Genomic DNA, 17,950 nt, shown 5'->3' with positions numbered 1-17,950 from the left:
GAAACAAGAACTGTGCAAGACCACATTAATAAAGATTATCATAGTAGGTATGTGCGCTGTAAGTGAATTAAGTTATCACAAGCAATAATAATCTAGGCATTCCCTAATGTTTATGAGGTTGACTTCGCAGTTTGAATGTTCTCTAACGCTCTGCTCAACTGTAACATTTATTAATTTACTAATAAAAAGGCATTTTGTGACCACAGACTTGAACCATCGCTAGAATAGAGATTTTTAGACAGAGAACAGCTTTGTATTATTCTTACTGCTGAGTAATTGAGTATCAAAAGCAATTGCTATCTTCCAGGTGAATATGCTATTGTGCGAGGGAGAATCACCCATAACCAAGTGGTTCACAGCCAACTTCAAGACAGAGTAAGAAAAAAGCTTTGTTCATCCCTGCCTATTATTATTTCCCTCCTTTTCCCAGGTTCTATTCTCAGTTTCTAACCCCTCCAGCATTATCTCCACTCCCATCTCAAGTTCCTGCTTCATCCTACTTCATCCTCCCTTCAGAATTCATCTCTGTCATTGAGCAGATGACAATTCAGGAGAAAGGCAAGAAGGCCATTCTGGGCTGTGGTGACGAATGCTTGGTCAATTTTCACAGGTTGGCTAAAAACAGGTACCAAACATCAAATTTCCATTCTAAAGCCTATAAGAATTAGACTTTCCAAGTAAATGAGTGTAAAAAATGGTTTAAAGATGGGTAAAGTCACAGTTTTCTTCTTTAAGTGCCTGGGAAATGGGAAACCACTGAATGGTTTTACCTGAGACTTTTAAAATAGCTTTTTACTTGGGTATGTTTTCACTCTATGTGGTCACCAAAAGCTGGAGGAGTAACAACAGGAAGCATTTTTTATTCTACCTGGAATAAATGCACCTTCCTATATTTTGATGAACACAGTTTTGTAATTAATGAATATTGAAACAATCCATCAGCTAGGTCTGAATACTATCCAAACTGAGAAAATTCAGGGCATTCAGAACTAGATTAGAATGCTACAAGAATTCTCTGCTCTTGATTTAGCCTGCTGTCACTAGGCACTGCAAGAAAACAGGACAACACCACATTATACTGTTTTGAGAGCTCTTATACAGTAGGAAATGACCATGCAGAAGTCAGAGATGGAAAAGATCTAACACATTATCCAATCCTTCTCATGGGGCCAATATAAAAAAAATGCTCTCTCCAGCATGTTTACTTGTCAATTTTACTGCTTACTTTTAGAAGTCCCCAGAGATGGAGCTGGCACACCCTCCCTCTGGGGTGCTGTTCCACAGTCTCTTTCATCTGACTGTCAGGAAAGGGTTTTTATAGTTGAGTGCTATTCCGCTCTCAAAAGTGACTACATAAAAGTGCACCTTCTAATTTCACATACATATTCCCTGTGTATCAGAACTGCATCTATTTATTTCTATGACTCAGACACGCTTCCACTATTTCTATTTCTGTTACCTCTACAGAACAAATACTGTTCAGAAGCAACAAGATGGCTTCTGTTGTTTCTTCTCAACAGTGTTTGTCCCTCAGTCTACGCTCTTTAAGTGGTGGAAGCGCACAGGTGAAAATAAAACCTCCCAACTCAACTCTTCCTTGAAGTCCATTTCAAGTTGTTGGCTCTCAGTTGTACATGATAATTTGTAAGAAAAAACAAGCATACAAACAAACAAAGAAACCTAGATCACTTATTCATATGAATAAATAAGCCAGTACCTTTTCATTTTCAAATTGTTCCCATTAACTAGTAGTTACTAAAAGGCAAGCACTTTACTGGAAGTACACTACAGCTCCTGACAAGTTTTGTACAATGAATTTCTTCACTCATACAGGACAGAGTCACTGTACACTTCTGGACAAACCATACTGTCCGTTCATTACGTCGTGTCAGACCTACCCAGTAACTCAGGTCAACTTTCCCTGTTATTTCTTTTCAGAAGCGTATGCACAGCCTTTAAATTTTTTCTTAATGCTTTCAGTAAGAAATAGGAACAATGAAATAATGGGGTCGTCCTCAGCAACTTTAAAAGAGGCTGCGCTTAGGGGGGCAAATCTTAGTTTTTAACTTTAAAAAAAGGATATTTGCTTTATGACAAAATGACCAGTTTTCATGTGAGACAGATTTTGTGATCTGATCACATGGCAATGTATTCAGCTACTCATGTAGCTGAACTGCTATAACCAGTGCTGTGAACGCTGCTCCTGGCTGTCTTGGGTGATCCAAGATGCTTTCCTTCTCTCATTACTGAAACATCACAACTTTTTGTTATTATGGTCTGTAAGTAATATTTTTCATTCTCTCCTTTCCCCTTTATCATAGATGACAGATTCAATTCAGTCAGACAAGATCTCAAACATGGCACAAAGGAAATGAGCTCATCTAGCATGCCTAATGCCTCCCAGTGTTTCAATCCACTGAACGTTATAAATAAAATCTCTACAGGATAAGAACATAGGTGCAGGAGGAAAAAGGAAGGGTGTTAAAAGGATACTAGATGGTTTCACTGCACCGAACCAGGACAAAGGATGTGTGTGACTAAAGAAACAAAATCTGCAATGATTTTCCCTGTGATTGTTTCTGCGTATCGTTCCAAAAGTAACCTCCCTCCCCAAGAATTACTTACGTCTGTGGAGCTGGGGCTAGGCAGGGACACAGGCTGAACAGCCGCGGGAAAAGTAAATGTGGTCTCTGTCTTTTCATTTTCAGGGGAGTCGGGATAACTGGACAGAGGGGACGTGGGCGTCAAAGCCCCAAACCCCAGCACCGTGTTGTACTTAGGTGGACGACCTACATATTAACAAAAGGGAACAAACAAACAAACAAACAAACAAAATCTTACATACCTTTGGCCAGTGGTCCTCATTGGCTAGCATGAAAAAGGAAATGATGTAGCACAGAGAGGAAGTTAATATAAAAGTTACAAGTAGAAGGACAGAAGCAAAGATTTAAACATTTTTTTAGAAATATTTAAGTAGAATTTTGCAAGGAAAGAACATTTAAAAGATGTATTTCAGAAGGAAATAGAAATGAGTTCTGTAAGAAGGTCAAAGAACTGCTCCCCCAAAAGCAGTCTGGGGACTCCTAGAAACAAGGCTGCTCAGTTTTCTGGGAAAATATGTTGGCACCAAGGCTAGATAGAAGCCACAATAACTACTATGAAATCCTTTCTACTGTTATCCCACACATTCCTATCTTTCTACTGCCAGCATAAATCTACACAAAGGTTAAGTCCTTTATCAGAGGCCAACACTCACCATTCCAACCCCCTCCTTTTCTTCTCACTTTTTTAAACCCACTCACCCACAGATCAGCACTTTCTACTTTACTGGTACGTCTGTTAAATTAGGGTGCCTCAAGAACAGTCCTGTTGCGTGACTCATAACCCCAGCACTACCAGTTGTAATCTATCATTGGTCTTAAAATGTGGCTCTCCTCAGATTCTGTGATTTTTTTTAACCTCAGTCTAGCATGTTTGACTATGCACAACTCCTATATGTTCCTTCAGATCAGCAGAAGTGCAAAATATGTTTGTAAGTATTTTCATAAAATTATGTATTCAAAGTAAGACAGTAAAAAACAATATGTAACCATCATTTCTGCCTCCCTGCTCCACAGAAATTTATGGACATGGAAATATAAAGGACTTAGGATCTAGGAATAATTCCCCAGATCTTATGTTTACAGATTGTCAGTCTATACCTATTAACATGCTAAACCTTGCATTTAAGGTCTGGATGTGTTCCAGAACTAAGTATGTCCTTGGAAATGGATTTCTGATAGCGATGTCCGTGGCTGAAATTTCTGACATGCTCAGCACCAACTAAAGCTCTCAAGGGCACATGCTTGCATAAGCTTTACAACTAATATATTGCTATTCTAAATCACAAAATAAATGTATACACACAAATCTTCTAACAATTAAAAATGCACGCTACTAATTTGGTGCTAATAGAAGGTGCAGGCTCACAACAGTGTGTGAGAAAAAAAAAGACAGTAAAACAGCAGTCAGCATGCATAAACAGGCTAAGAGAATATCAAGCACAAAAGCACGCAATCCCTTTCATTGATGCAGCAATTGTTCACAAGGACTTATAAAATAGAATTAAGAAATCATTATTAGAAGTAGGAACATTTATTTATCCACAGAACAAATGCAGAACTCCATCTCTGTAAAATTCATACTGTACTATTAGAAAAAAAATCTTTTTTTAATGTGACTAGAAGATAGCGGTGGATACCGATGTGCTTTATTCAAAACAGCACAAGGGTCGGCTCTGTCACATTGCCTTCTGGACTGACGAGGTTTGTCAAAGAAATCACATCAAATGAATATTTGACATTGCATCAAAAAAAAAATCATAATTGAACTGATCAATTCTATACTTGGCTGCACAAGTTCTTAAGAACTGCAGAAAATCATAAAAATCAGGAAAAATTGTTATATACGTGTGGTTGATGCCTTGTATGAAAACCAGTATGAAGTTCTCTGCTATGTTGTGCTGACTCATGTCTTTCACCATAACATAAGTATTAAAATTTCAACTATTTTTACAGAAGAATTTGGACTGAACAATACTGCATACCTACACAAAAGATCATATTCCATTCCTGGACAAGAAGCACTCTGCTTGCAATAAAGTGCTCAGAATGAGCAAGATAGGCTTTCTCAAGACAAATTCTTTCCAAGGACCCGTCCCTGCTCGCACTGGGGAACAAGCTTTTCTCACACTAAGTTTCCTCTCCTACTCAGGGCACAGACACTTCTTCCACAACCACCTTCTTCTTTACAGTAGCAATACAATTTAGTTATTAAAAAGAGAATCTCGACAGCAGCATTATACCTCTAAATGATGTTCAGATGTCTCACCTTTCACTTTGCTCTATTTTTGTGGGGGGAAGGTGAAACTGAAATGAAACACTGAGCTGCTTAATAAAACCTGCTATGCTAATCCCCAGAAGTCAAGATCTGTGTCTACCATGGAAATTTACTAAACAAATGAAGTACTGTAAAGTCCTTCTTTGTTTTGCCCTTCAAATCAACAGGGGGACTGCAAACGCAAGACAGAGGAAGAGGCACAGAGCAGGAAGATGTGTCAAAGTATACCTCACCTCTTTTACGCGTTCCAGGATGCATTGTGCTGTTCAGGTACGTGACTGCACTCTTCTTGCGCTGCAGAGGAAAACATGACCATTTCAGCTGGCTAACATTTTTGGCAACAACTATATAAAACAGCTGATGAACAGCAAGGTAGCACTACGTATGATTACCAGCTGTTCTGTTTTCTGGAGCATACCTTCAGAGAAGTCAGCTTTTTTACACTACTTCTGACCTCTGGACTGCTTCAGTCCAATATGCACACTGACCTAATGGTTAAGACTAACACACACTGCCATTTAATTTCAGTTTTATATAGGGGAAGGCAGAAAAGGACATAAATGTTATAAGAACACCCCAATGTGCCTCCTGATTAAAAAGCTAAGGGTCATATCATTGCAATGGCCATCTGAATTACAAACAATAGCTTCCCTGTCTTGTCAGAAGTAAGATGGCTAAGGTGGCAATGTGGCAGAAAAACACACAAGCTCAGAATGAAAGGACCAGCTTCCCCCAGCAAGGGATCAATACCTCAGGCTCAAAAACAGCTCCACTGTATACTGGATTTGCTGTTGTTCTTCTTTTCCTCTCTTGTCGCTTACTTTGGATTTCTTGAAAAACAAAGCATTCAGGTTAGAAAACAATAGGCCCTAGAAATTATGAGTTTCTAAGAATGCAGTTTGCACATGAAGATTTCTACAGAACACCATTTGTGCTCAACAGAGGAAACTTTATCATGCTTCTAATTTCTGTAGGTTTGGAACTAAGAGCTGACAAAGAATACAAGTATAGTGCTCAACTAATTCACAAAATGACCATCATCTTCTCCCTAAATGAGAGTACTTCAGGACTAAGACTTTTTACACCGGCAGTCAGTGTAACTGGGAGCTAAAACTAGAAGCCTCTGATAACCTTGTCAGTACCTAAAAATAAACACAGTACAGAAATACACAAGCTGTTGCAATGTTAGGCTGTTTTTCAATGTATAGGATTAAGAAAACAAATTATAATCTATTAATTAATTTCCTTTACAGATTACAGTCTCATGAAATAATGAAATAAATGAGAAATCCAGATGTGGATTACTGTAAAATTATCCAGGGTATAACTTTACAGATACAGAGGCTGTTTAGAATGCAACAATATTGTCACAAATTTCTTTCCTACCATCAAAGCATACGCTTTCTTTCTAAACACTGATCCTTCTGATCTCAGCTGCATAAGCAACTGCTTTGCTTCCATGTAATAAGAGGAATAAAAAGCGTGCAAGAGAGACCAGTTAGATCAAGAGTAGAGACATCCCCAAAGCACTTTTGTGCAAGAAAATACTACACTGAATACAGAAATATGTTGGACTTGTAATTCCCATTCAGAATGACTATGAGACAAAGAGCTCAAGAAGCAGCTTAAGACATTTTTTTTTTTTTACCTTCCAGATGGTCATGAGTAACTAGTCCTAGAGACACCATGAAGGCAAGTTTCTGTGAGAGGGAAGAAAGAAAAATACAGAGATCGTGACAATTCCAATTGTTAGGATAAGTTACTTTATTTAGGACCTTTAAAATCAGTTGACAGGTAACTAAGCACCAAAAATGTTACTAATAATGTTTTGCTTCTATAAATCACTTTTCATTTATATATGTTAATTTGGGAACCCAGGCTGAGAAATAGGGAAATGTCAATTGCTTATGATCACTGAGTTGGCAGAGCTAGGAACAAGAAAGCAGTTTCTTTACTTCCAGTACACTGAGATAACTATGTGATTGGTTTTTACTAAATGCCAACACAGTTTGCTTGCCAGTAAAATATTACTAGCTGCAGAATACCATCTCCATATTATTGCAGACTGTAAGGAGCAAGTCTGTTACATAGTTTGATTAGGGCCATGGCTTTCTCAAGGGATTCTAATTTTAATGCAAGAAGCGCACAGACATCTAAAAATCAGAATTTGTACTGACAATAGCTAATGCTCACATTACAAGTAGTCAATTCAAACCCATTTAAAAAAACAAACACATTTGGTTGTAATCAGTTCCAGAGCTCAACATGGCAGAAAGGCTCTAAGAAACAGTCATTTTGGTTTTTCCATCCCCCCCAGACTAACGAGACCTAAACTGGAATAAAATCTAGGCAGAAAGTGTTCGTACATGGCTCTTTCCATCCTGCTAATCAGAACAGTAGTCTTTTATAAGGGAAAGAAAAAAGGCAGTTCTCCAACAGTCTAAAAGCTCAAAGGAATGGAAATCAACGCTGTAATCTAAGCGTCCTGGTTGAAGGAAGTATCAGGGAAATTACAAACTTCTAATTTAACAAAAGACCAGGATGAAAAATGCAAATGCATTATATCTGTTTAGATTTCTTATTCTGCAGACGTGGTAGGTCTAGAGTCATAGACTGATAGTTACTGCTGCCCAATAGAATGTATGGAATGTTAAGGGAAGAGGGGGGGAAAAAAGTGTTTTCTGAAGGACAAGTAATTCCTTCTGTCCAGAAAACTCTGGATGTGTTTTGATACCTGTGGATTTTCTTCTCGTTTTGGCTTCGGTGCAGCAGGTGGAGTAACTGTACGACTTTCTGTTTGCTTCTCTTCTGCTTCCACATGTGGTTTAATAGTCTGAAAAAAAAAAAAAAGAAAATGTTTCTCTCATTCTCTGACAAGGAGGACTATTTTATATTGACTAATAAAGCAAAACAAATACTTTAGCAGATACAAAGAAAAACAGTTTAAAGTTGGCAGTGTATTAACAAAGAATCGGACTGAGAGGAATGTTAAATACTGTTTTGCTTTAACCAAGGATGAAGCAGCCTCACAACCATTCCATTAACCTAAGCAGCCATGCAAGCAGTAAAAATCATCACAAGAGTTAACTCCATTACAGAAGTCGCTATACTGTATGGGATGGAAAACTTCAGGTAAAACCATTCTGCATGGTTACATGCATTTTATACTTCTGGCTCCTCAATCTTCTTGAAGAATTATGAATGGCTCAAAAGCTCTCTCTCTGACCTAAGACCTCATATTTTTCTGCACTTTTTTTTTTCTTAAATTAGATTCTTCTTCAGTGATACCACAAAACTCTTCAGGACAATCCCCAACCCATGGCATAGCTGTTGATCCTACAAACTGAGGTAATCTCTACGAAGACACAAACTCTTCCCCTCTACCATATGGCGAAAATATACTGAAAAGTTAATATATTATTAAACCACTAACATTTTTCTGTATGTTTTTCAACAGTTCCTTGATTTTCCAGTAATTATTTGAAGAGCAAATGAATATTGCTGACATCAAAAGGAAGAGGCATCAAAAGTATAGTATTGTAGAAGTACAGCTTCAAATCATATGAAAAGTGCATGCATTGCTGAATAACTTGTAGAACTGCCTTGAGGTACACAAGAACCTACTCATGTGAATTCATAGGGAGAACAGAACACAAGCATATCTTTCATGCACTAGATTATCTCAGTCTCTTTAGGTGACTTCAAATGTGGAAGATAACTTCAAGGCACAGTAGTCTACGAAAGATTTGTAAGTAAAATGTATAGTAATATATGCATAATTACATAAATATATGTTGCATGTTATAGATAATGCCTTATCTATTATATAATGGTACAATATTACTAACGTGTAATAAACAAAAGAATTAAAAGTGAAACAGAAGATTGCTTCACTTTAACTGAATGGCAAGGACGCAGCAGCTGCAAACCATGCTAAAGTAAACACTTCAAGAAAGTCTTCAGTGGAGAGAAACTTTAAAACTAATTATCTAGGATGCTCTGTTTCTGAGGGTCTCCCTTCCACTCATTTAACCCAATTTAGTCATGGTAAACTACCAGTCCTCTAAAGATGAGTGAGTCTATTTTTTCTCCAATTATAAGACAATGAGACTCCAAGATCAAGGAAGAAATTGCTGTACTGGTTGGATTATATACTTCTATGATTTTGCATCTTTTTTTTTTTTTTTTCTTCTCTGGTTGACACCATCTGAAAAACAAAAACACTGAAAATATTTTTCCAGTGTTTCTTAAAGGCTTCGTATGAACATAGATTTTGGTTCATACACGGTCTCCAAGAAATTAGTACAGCCTTGGAATATAGCTTGCTAATTCTAAATAACTGAAGCTGAACAGTAGAGAGAGAATAAAACTCCTAAAGTATGAAAAGAAGACGTTAAAGGAAAAAGGTTATTTCTACCCCAAGAGTCAAAAGTCATTTCATAATTTGTGCTATTGTTGGAACACGAATATTCCCAGCAACCAATGAAAGCTTCCCCATTTCTTATCCTCTCCAAAACTGGCACCATAAAGCAATAAATCCAGTATGTTTATCCAGTAGACACTTTCTTATCTGTACCTGTTTTTCAACGTTTGGTTTGCTGATCTGTACAGTCTGAGGTCCAGCAAGCCTGGTACCCGGTGCTGCTATCACGATGCTGGTGAGCTGTGCCATAGGGAAAGTTTTGGCTATGGTTGCTGTCTGCCCGTTAACTACACGAACTGGATGTATGGAGTTCTGAGAGTTGGGTAAAGAGGTGGGTGTGAACTTTGTTGTCAACATCACAGGCCTCTGAATAAGCTGAGGAGCTGCAAGCATTGGAGGAGGTGCTGGGGCAATAGGAATGTTATTTTGGGCAACTGGTTTAGGTCGAACCTATGGGAAAAAAAAAGAAGAGAAATATTCATACACAATACTGCAGAAAAAATTATTTACTAAGTCTTTCAAATCAGCCTGTATAATCCATGCAAGGATGATTCCTTACAGAATGCAATTTTTAGCATAGTGTCATAAGTATGATACGAAAAAGCCACATTTTCAAACTTACTTTCATAAGATCCATCCATAAAACATTTGCATAAGCAATCACAGTCCCTGAAATGGTATTTGGATGCACAGATATTTATATTACATGTATATTGCCAAGTGCCTTATATACGTCAAAATCAACATACTGCTTTTGCAAGCCAAAAATTAATGTAATATTTACAAGCACTGCTGAAACTTTCATGTTGTAAGTGTGTCTCAGGGCCTTATACTGAGTCTCCAACAATTTTTCAGAAAATCCTTATTATCACTGCTATCATATCACTCTGTACATGTCTAAAGAGACACCTGCACATCCACTCTTGCTAAATAAATAAAATTTTCATGATAATATATTAATTTCTCACTGAAATGCTGAAGGGTACAGATAAAGGCAGTAATATTTTTCTTCCATGAGTCACTAAAATTGTTCAATACTCCACCACAAATACTTGTTTATTACTTGCCCATTGTTTTTACTTATCACATGATTACAATGTACGGAAACAGAATAAATTACTCTGAAAATAAAGTCTTTTTCACTATTTAATTCCTGTCGTCCTATCCACATTCAATACTCCACAATGGATTTTATCACTGAAAACAAGGTCACATTCCAGCAGATTTCACCGTCCCTATGTTTTAACGAGATACCAGCCTATACTTTCCTTTTTTTCTTTTGCAACACATTAAGGCTTCTAGTCAGTGCCAAGTATATCTTGGAAATGAAATAGTTCCTCCAAGATATTTTCTTTTAATGAAGAAAGAATCAATGTCTTTTCCAACCTGTGAAAAAAATTGTTTTCTGCAAGTTTTACTGCTCAGCTGTGAACAGAAATCACTCTCTGTTGCAGTACAGAAATACTTGGGAACAACCTAGAGACTTCTTGTTTTTCCTTCCTGCTCATGAGCAGCAAACAATAATTACAGCAATTTAAGGCCTTGGGTGATGAATTGATTTTTGCTGACAGTGGGTTCATTCCTTTTGATGCAAATACATTCATAAATGATCACTATATGCTAATCTCATAATCACAGACACACAGGGCAGGAGGAAGCTCACGATATTTCCAATCCAATCTCCTTTTCAGTGCAAGGCCAATGCTAAATGCAGACCAAGATGCTCAGGTCTTTGTCCAGACTGGTCTTGCAAACTCCCAAGGCTGGAGATTCCACCACTCCTCTGGGCAGCCTATTCCGCTCTTGAATGTCCCCACAGTGAGAAATTATTTCCTGACTGGATATCAGGAAAGCTTTTGTTACTGTGAAGGCGGTCAATCACTGGAACAGGTTTCCTAGAGAGGTGGTTGTTGCCTCGTGCTTGTCAGTATTCTAAGAGGCATTTGGATAATGAACTGCTCAGGCAGCTGGACTGGATGATCTTTGAAGATTCCTTCCAACAGAACCATCCTGTTCTGTTCTATCGTTCATCCAGTCTAAACCTTCTCATGAAGATGAAATGTCTCCTCCACCAGGTCACCAATAAAGACTGACAGGCATGATGTTCACAGAAAATGTCTCCTATTTATGCTATAATTAAGGTCCTTCTTCAATTGCTTGCTCTCTATAGACTTACCTGTGGAAGAAAATTTGGACGAGGAGTGAGTCTGGGAGGAGGGATGAACTGCGGCACTTTTATGGGCTGGGGTGTAGCCTGAACCTGCTGTAAGAATGTCAGACACAGTTCAATCAGAGAAAAATAGCTTTGACACTATTCACCAAAATCAACACCCTGAATGTATTTTCAGACTTGATGTTCCTGGCTTTTCACTCCTTAGTTCTTCACTGTAACAGCTTCACTACAAATGTACTGAGAATGGAAGTACCCCTACTTTCCAGGGCCTGTATACCTTTGTTCAAAAGCAGAAGGTATCTCTCCTTTTAGTGCAGCTGTACTAACTGCTGTGATCTAAAATCACTTCATCTGAAGATAATGAAACTCTGATTTGTTTTAATAGTTCCTAAATGGTATTATAACTGACAAAAAGCAACTTCAGGCTCTGATGTCCAGCTATACTATCCTATTATATTCAGTGGCATACAGGAGAATGAAAGATTATCTCACACAAATGAGAAAATTTGGAAGTTAGAACTCTTCTATTTCTAGCAATATTAATGACATGCTGAGGGGCTGTAAATACACAGCCTAAAATTCGAAAGTAAGCCAATTGAAGCAATTAAGCTCTGATTTTAAGGAGTCCTAAGTACTTCTCTTTCTACCTGAAATCAATTGGAGTTGCCAAATAATTAATCTGATTAGTGCTACTAACTACCCTAGTTGAGTACTCAGTGAGATTCCTTGAGATTAATGTCCATGTTATTTTCCACCCTTCTCTACTTCTGTCCATTCACATAAGGTTGTGATTTGCTTCAAAAAGATATCACACTGATTAATTAAAGCTTGGGAAAATGTTCTGAGATTTTTTATGAAATGTGCTACCAAAACCTAAATCATGTGTAAGTATAACAACACTATCACCTGCACAGCCTAAGTAGGTTATTCAGGAAAGAGATTAAGCAGAAGCATGAAAGTCAGATGACAGGGGGGCAACAGATGACTCTGGAAAAGGGAATAATAGAAAAAACTCCAAACGCTCTATCCTGCTTACAGTGATGCCCTATTAGGAAGTAAAATTACTTTACTTTGCATTATTAAACTGTATTTTTAAATAAAGATAAAGAAAGATTTGTATTTACTGAGGTTTTAATCTCTAATTCAAAAGTGGAATTTCCCTGTCATGATCCTATATGATTCCTAGTTTCCAGTCCAAGAAGGTTATATAATCCAATTCTACAACATTTCTTCCTATATTTCCAGGTGTCCAATTAATTGGTCAGCAAATTAACTACTCTGGAAAAGACTGCATGATATAATCAGAGCACTCTCCAAAATACATGGTTAAAGAAACAGGATCTGTGTATGAAAAAGTGATGAGTGAAGACATGGCAGTGAGCAGAATTAAGCGGTGTGTCTAACACGAGAGACTTTATCACACAAAGCGAACAAGAGAGATTGACTCAAAAAATGTAAAACAAAAACCCAAAATGATCAAACCATGAAATTCTGACAGCACTTTTACCAAACAGAAGAGTTGAAATTTTGCAGAACACAGCCCAGAGATTATGTAGGGGCAAAACAATTGCTGCTTCCCCATGACTAACAGTTGCTACACAGAGATGATGACAGCACTGATTTGATTTTATAGAGCCAAACAACAGTAACAACCCATGTACAGGGTAAATTTTTTCTCCTGGTCTTTTAGTTTAGCAATGTCAACCTACGAAGTCTCATAACAAGTCCCTGCTTTTCTCCTTTCTGGTAGAAAAATGTGATTTTTTTTTTCCTACAGCCCTCTTGCAAATTAAACCACACATACTTGCAGGGCAAACACATGAAATGCTTACCAAAGTGACTGTGTTTTTCGCCACTATTTGGACTGTCTCAGCTCCTGGCCCAGTGACCTTATTTGTTGTCTGGAGGTTGACCGGTGCATTCTGCGCATCAGTGCTGAGGACTGCTTTCTGGTTGTTGTTGATAGCAGTAACCATGGCAATGGTAGGTCTCTGACCCACAACGGAGGCAGGCATGGTCGCAGTTGCTGCTTTCAAGACGAGAGGTAGTGTCTTAGTGGTGATCATAGAAGCTGTAGTTACCGTTTTCTAGAGGAAACAGAAAAAACACTGTAAGAGACAGAGACACTTGGTATCAGACAGGATGTGGGCTGGTTCGTCAGAAACAATAGACAGCAGAAGAAAAGGCAGCACTAAGTCTATCTGCCTACTGTTCAGACATGCATATGATCTTATGCTTCTGAAAACTGAATAGCTGGAAAGAAATCTCATTTGGGGCGCCTGTTGAGGACATTTTCATCATTTGCAGCGTTACAGATTGATTCAAAAACAGTTTCTGAGAATATGACAACCAAGTGTTAGCTGAGGCATATACATTTTTTGATCTTTTAGTTTCATACTACTTCCAAATGTGTACTGTCAACATCAAACCTATATGCTGGTAGTTTATGAAACAAACCAGTAAACTAGCTTCTCATCAATTAAAACACAAAATTGCAAATGGAAACTTTACTTACAGAGATCATAATCAGAGGAAGAGGGGAAAAAAAAACTTCCTAGTCTCATTTGTTTCTTTAAGAACAAAAAATGGATTTTGATTCTGGCTAGTCCAATTTTCAGTTTTAGACATACATAAAGTAATTTAGCCCTTCATGTTCTTTCCTAAGAATACCAGCAGGGCTATCCTGGAGTTATGAGCTGGCTGTAAGCCTGTCCAGCTGCAGGCAATTAATTTTAACTTCACTGGAATGGGAGAGTGGGGGTGGTTTTGGTGCATGCACATGATTCCAGATTGCTCTTAGACTGTTTTAAAGAGAGTGGTTTTGAACCACTTACCGTTAGCATTTATTTGAAATGCATTGATGCACTATGCTCCCAAATTAAGTGTATTCCAAGGTTAAACAATTATAATTCCCTAATTTTGTTTTAGAATGTACCGTCTTCTAAGATACTGAGGAAAACAGAAAATATCACTCTCATTCAAAAAGTAAAAAAGGCAGGAAAATCTCCATGAAAAATCGGAACACAATGTGCACAGAAACATCATGATGAATGACACTCAACAGAATGGCAGGTGAACTTATTCCTTCTCTCTTTGGTGTAAAAAATCCAGTGTATTAATGACCCCGCATCTTCAAAACAGTTATTGGCATCATTAAATGCTTTTAGAATGAAGTAAGAACCACCATTCCCTCTCAACAGTGGTGCTAGACTTTAGAACAGGAACAAATGGAGAACCAGGGGTCAGACAGCCTTTGTCATGTTCTGAACATGCCTGATTCAGATTTCTCCATTATGATCACATAAGACCTTTCTTTTCATTCTGATAAAGTAATATATTTCCAGTTGGTTTCTTCAGTATTTTCTCCAATATTATTTCCTTAAACTAAAATGTGCTTTGCCTTCACACCACCAATTTTTTACTGCTTAAACTATATCTCCTAATTGTTAATTACACTCAAGTGTGAAAAAATCACTGTATAATGTCAAATCAAAGAATAACTTGTGCTACAATTTAATACATTTTTATAAAATCCAGCCATAATAATTTTTTCCTTGTCTCAACATGAACAATTCCCTTAACTTTCTATTTTAGATATAAGAGCTTCTCATTGACCTTTACTGCCCTGTCTCCAAAGCAAGAGCCTCCTTTCCCCTGAAGCAGTAATATTATTCAAGCTTTTCCAATAAGACATAACACCGTATCATTTTCACAAGAATTACATTCATCTATAAACATTTTGAAGGAAAGCGTAATCCATCATGTAATACAAGACTGAGACTCTTTCAAGGGGTTCTGGTAAGGGTGAAAGTACTGAGAGCATAGTTGCAGACAGCAGATCACAGAGCTTGAATTTCTGTTACTTTGCTGAGCGTTAATTGCTTTGGTTATTCTAAAACGTTTTCGATGCATGAATTCCTACTGAAGTACCATTCATAGCAAGTTTGCTTTAATTCACATAATAACATCGTAATAATACTATCTTTCAGCGGGCTTGCTGCTTTTTGAAAGAATATCCCTCTTACTGGATTACGTTAAGTATGTTACAATGCCACTATTAAGGCAGCATATATAACTTTATTCCTAAATTGAATTACTCTGAAAACAAGAATTGAAAGCATTCTCTTTACTGGAAAACACATTGTTACAAAAGTTGGCAGCAATAACCTTTATACAGACACAAAATACTTGACTTTCCTCTACATGTTCCTTGTATCTTTGCTGAAAGAGAAGGCACAGTTCTATTGAGGGGCAAGAGGATAGAGAATCTGTACATAGGTTCCACATACAGAAGCAAGTGATGATACTTTAGAGTTATACCACCATAAATAATAACATTGAGCTGGCTATTGAGCTCATGGTATGAGCTGGCTTTTTTTAATCAAATGAGAGGGAGACCTGCCTTTCAGTTCCTGATTACTTTCCGAGTGCAACTGCATCAATGAGCCAGAAGGGTGTAGCAGTTTTGTGACTGTTTCACTAGAGGGCTCTTTAACTTTAAACAAAACCTCAATTTTTGCAACTCAGAGGATGACCTGGAAGTTAATGTGTGAATGCAAAGTGTGGAACAAGGAGAAAAATGTAAGACTGCTTTTGCAGTTGTGTTTCCTGACTGAAAAGCAGAAACCAATGATAAAGCAAAGGGCGATTCACCATTTTATGACACATTAGAACACACTTCTTTGTTTTGTCTTAGATTCAGTGTAGATGTTTGCGCTCAAGACCATCTTTTTCTTAGTTAAGTCTGCTTCATTTTTTCAATATTCTTCTACAAGTACCTAAGCCTCACAAAGATAGTTTTAGAGAGCATTCAAAACAACTTGTTCAGTTAACGAGATAAGTAAGATCCCAACCATTTCTTCCCCCCTACTTTCAGGAAAAGAGAAAACAAGACTCATTACCGGTCAAAGTTATGGTTGCAACTCCCTGCAATATGGTGAGTTCTGCCATCTGCCTATCCAACTACATGTGAGCTGCTGAGATGGCAACAATAGGTAAAAAAAAAACGTCACACACCCTCTTACTACAAAACATGCCCCTGCCTTTCTGGTTGTTTTATTAGCAGACTTTTGAGATTCTAAATATTTGAACAGTAGAGACTTGGAATTAACTTGCAATTTCTTTCTCAGTAAAGTGGACCGCTTTCCCCTGGCGAGTTCTGGGATTATATCTCTAATCCTACATTGTAATGAAATTCAATGCGCTTTCCCAGTAAATACACTACTTTCTAGAAGTTAAACTTTGTAATTACCATTGTATCCTTTTAAATTAATGTGTGCAGACTCAGGTAAGAGTTATTAGACAAGAGCTATGTCTGTTTAGAAAGAGTCAGGCAGAAAGAAGAGGGAACTGTTTCTTTACATTTTGTTCACAAAGACTGTGAGCCTTTTAAAAATAAATGATTTTAATCATACACTTCATACACTACAAACAAAGTCTTTACTGTTTCTTGAGACCTGCTGGCTATGGGTAATCATGCATGCACCTGTAGAAAAGACATTAATTTGCTAAACTTTTATTTACTTCTAAGTAAGGTGATGCTACCACCTTTCTTTTTTGTGACATTATGATCTGACTTTTAATCTCTAATAGAAGGTTACTGCAAAAAAAAATAAAAAGAAAAAACCCAAACAACTGATATGCGTTCATGCACAGAAAGATAAATTAATAATGGTGCACTAAGAGGCCAAAGTGAAAGTTCATCGTTTTCTGTCTGCACCTTTGATTTTTCTGCAGTGAACTTTACCTTCAGGAAGGAAAAGAACTGCTCTAGCAATTCTTACCTGTGATCCAATCACGTTTGGAGAGGGTGCAGTAGACTGCTGCTGCTGCTGATGGTGGTGTTGCTGTAGCTGTTGTAGTGGTTGTGGCTGTGGCGTCTGTAGTTTGTTTTCTGACTGTGCCAATGGCTGTATTTGAAACTTACTGTCTGGCTGTTCCTGCTTCACTATCAAATTCTTTCGAAGCTGTTCCACCACTCTTTTCTACCAGACAAACAAAAACATAAACAGATATGACAATGGTTATTTTCTTGCGTATGTTAGAGAAGATAACAATACCAAAAGCATTTAATGTAAACAAAGGACTATACAAAAGTGTAGTAAGAGTTCTTTTTTAGAATTATAAAAATTGGTGTTAACTAATGGGCCGAATTCCAGAATAGCCATGCTGTCCAACAAGATGACCTTGTCGTCCTTGTGGAAACTCACCCCACTCCAGGCTATTCACAATCCACTGCAAGACCTCATTAGCATATATTCCCCTGAGACTTGTTGGCATTCAGATTCCAAAGTCTCCGTCTCCTTCTGACACGCACTGCCAGACACAGAAAATGTTTGGCAAGAGAGCCACACTGTGTGCAAAGTGAGGAATAGGAAGGGTACTGATGTGTGGTCCTTCAGTCCAATAGTATTGTCAATTGAAAGAAAGCAGATAAGGCTACCTACAGCAGGAAGGAAAGACAGACTTCTTTCTCC

The 17,950-nt window shown here is 37.6% G+C and overlaps 1 protein-coding gene across 20 annotated transcripts in view; it reads right to left on the bottom strand.

Moving 5' to 3' along the window:
- PHF21A (PHD finger protein 21A) overlaps positions 1-17,950 on the bottom strand; it is a 146,405-nt gene that overhangs the window by 12,279 nt on the left and 116,176 nt on the right. For 12 of the 20 annotated variants that reach the window (XM_046941698.1, XM_046941697.1, XM_015287051.4 and 9 more), the window contains 9 exons: positions 17,258-17,458; positions 13,307-13,561; positions 11,478-11,564; positions 9,455-9,751; positions 7,613-7,711; positions 6,527-6,578; positions 5,629-5,708; positions 5,112-5,172; positions 2,626-2,789 (listed from right to left, as the gene is read on the bottom strand). In XM_046941698.1, the coding sequence (XP_046797654.1) occupies positions 2,626-2,789; positions 5,112-5,172; positions 5,629-5,708; positions 6,527-6,578; positions 7,613-7,711; positions 9,455-9,751; positions 11,478-11,564; positions 13,307-13,561; positions 17,258-17,458 (1,296 nt within the window). Of the gene's footprint in view, positions 1-2,625; positions 2,790-2,845; positions 2,869-5,111; positions 5,173-5,628; positions 5,709-6,526; positions 6,579-7,612; positions 7,712-9,454; positions 9,752-11,477; positions 11,565-13,306; positions 13,562-17,257; positions 17,459-17,950 lie in introns of all 20 variants that reach the window. The other 8 variants (XM_046941700.1, XM_040700941.2, XM_040700943.2 and 5 more) reach the window with 1 other exon arrangement.

The sequence above is a fragment of the Gallus gallus genome, chromosome 5 (genome assembly GCF_016699485.2).
Source record: "Gallus gallus isolate bGalGal1 chromosome 5, bGalGal1.mat.broiler.GRCg7b, whole genome shotgun sequence".
Classification (NCBI taxonomy): Eukaryota; Metazoa; Chordata; class Aves; order Galliformes; family Phasianidae; genus Gallus; species Gallus gallus.
The sequence above is the reverse complement of the archived record's forward strand: the minus strand, read 5'-3'. Positions and strand labels throughout refer to the sequence as shown.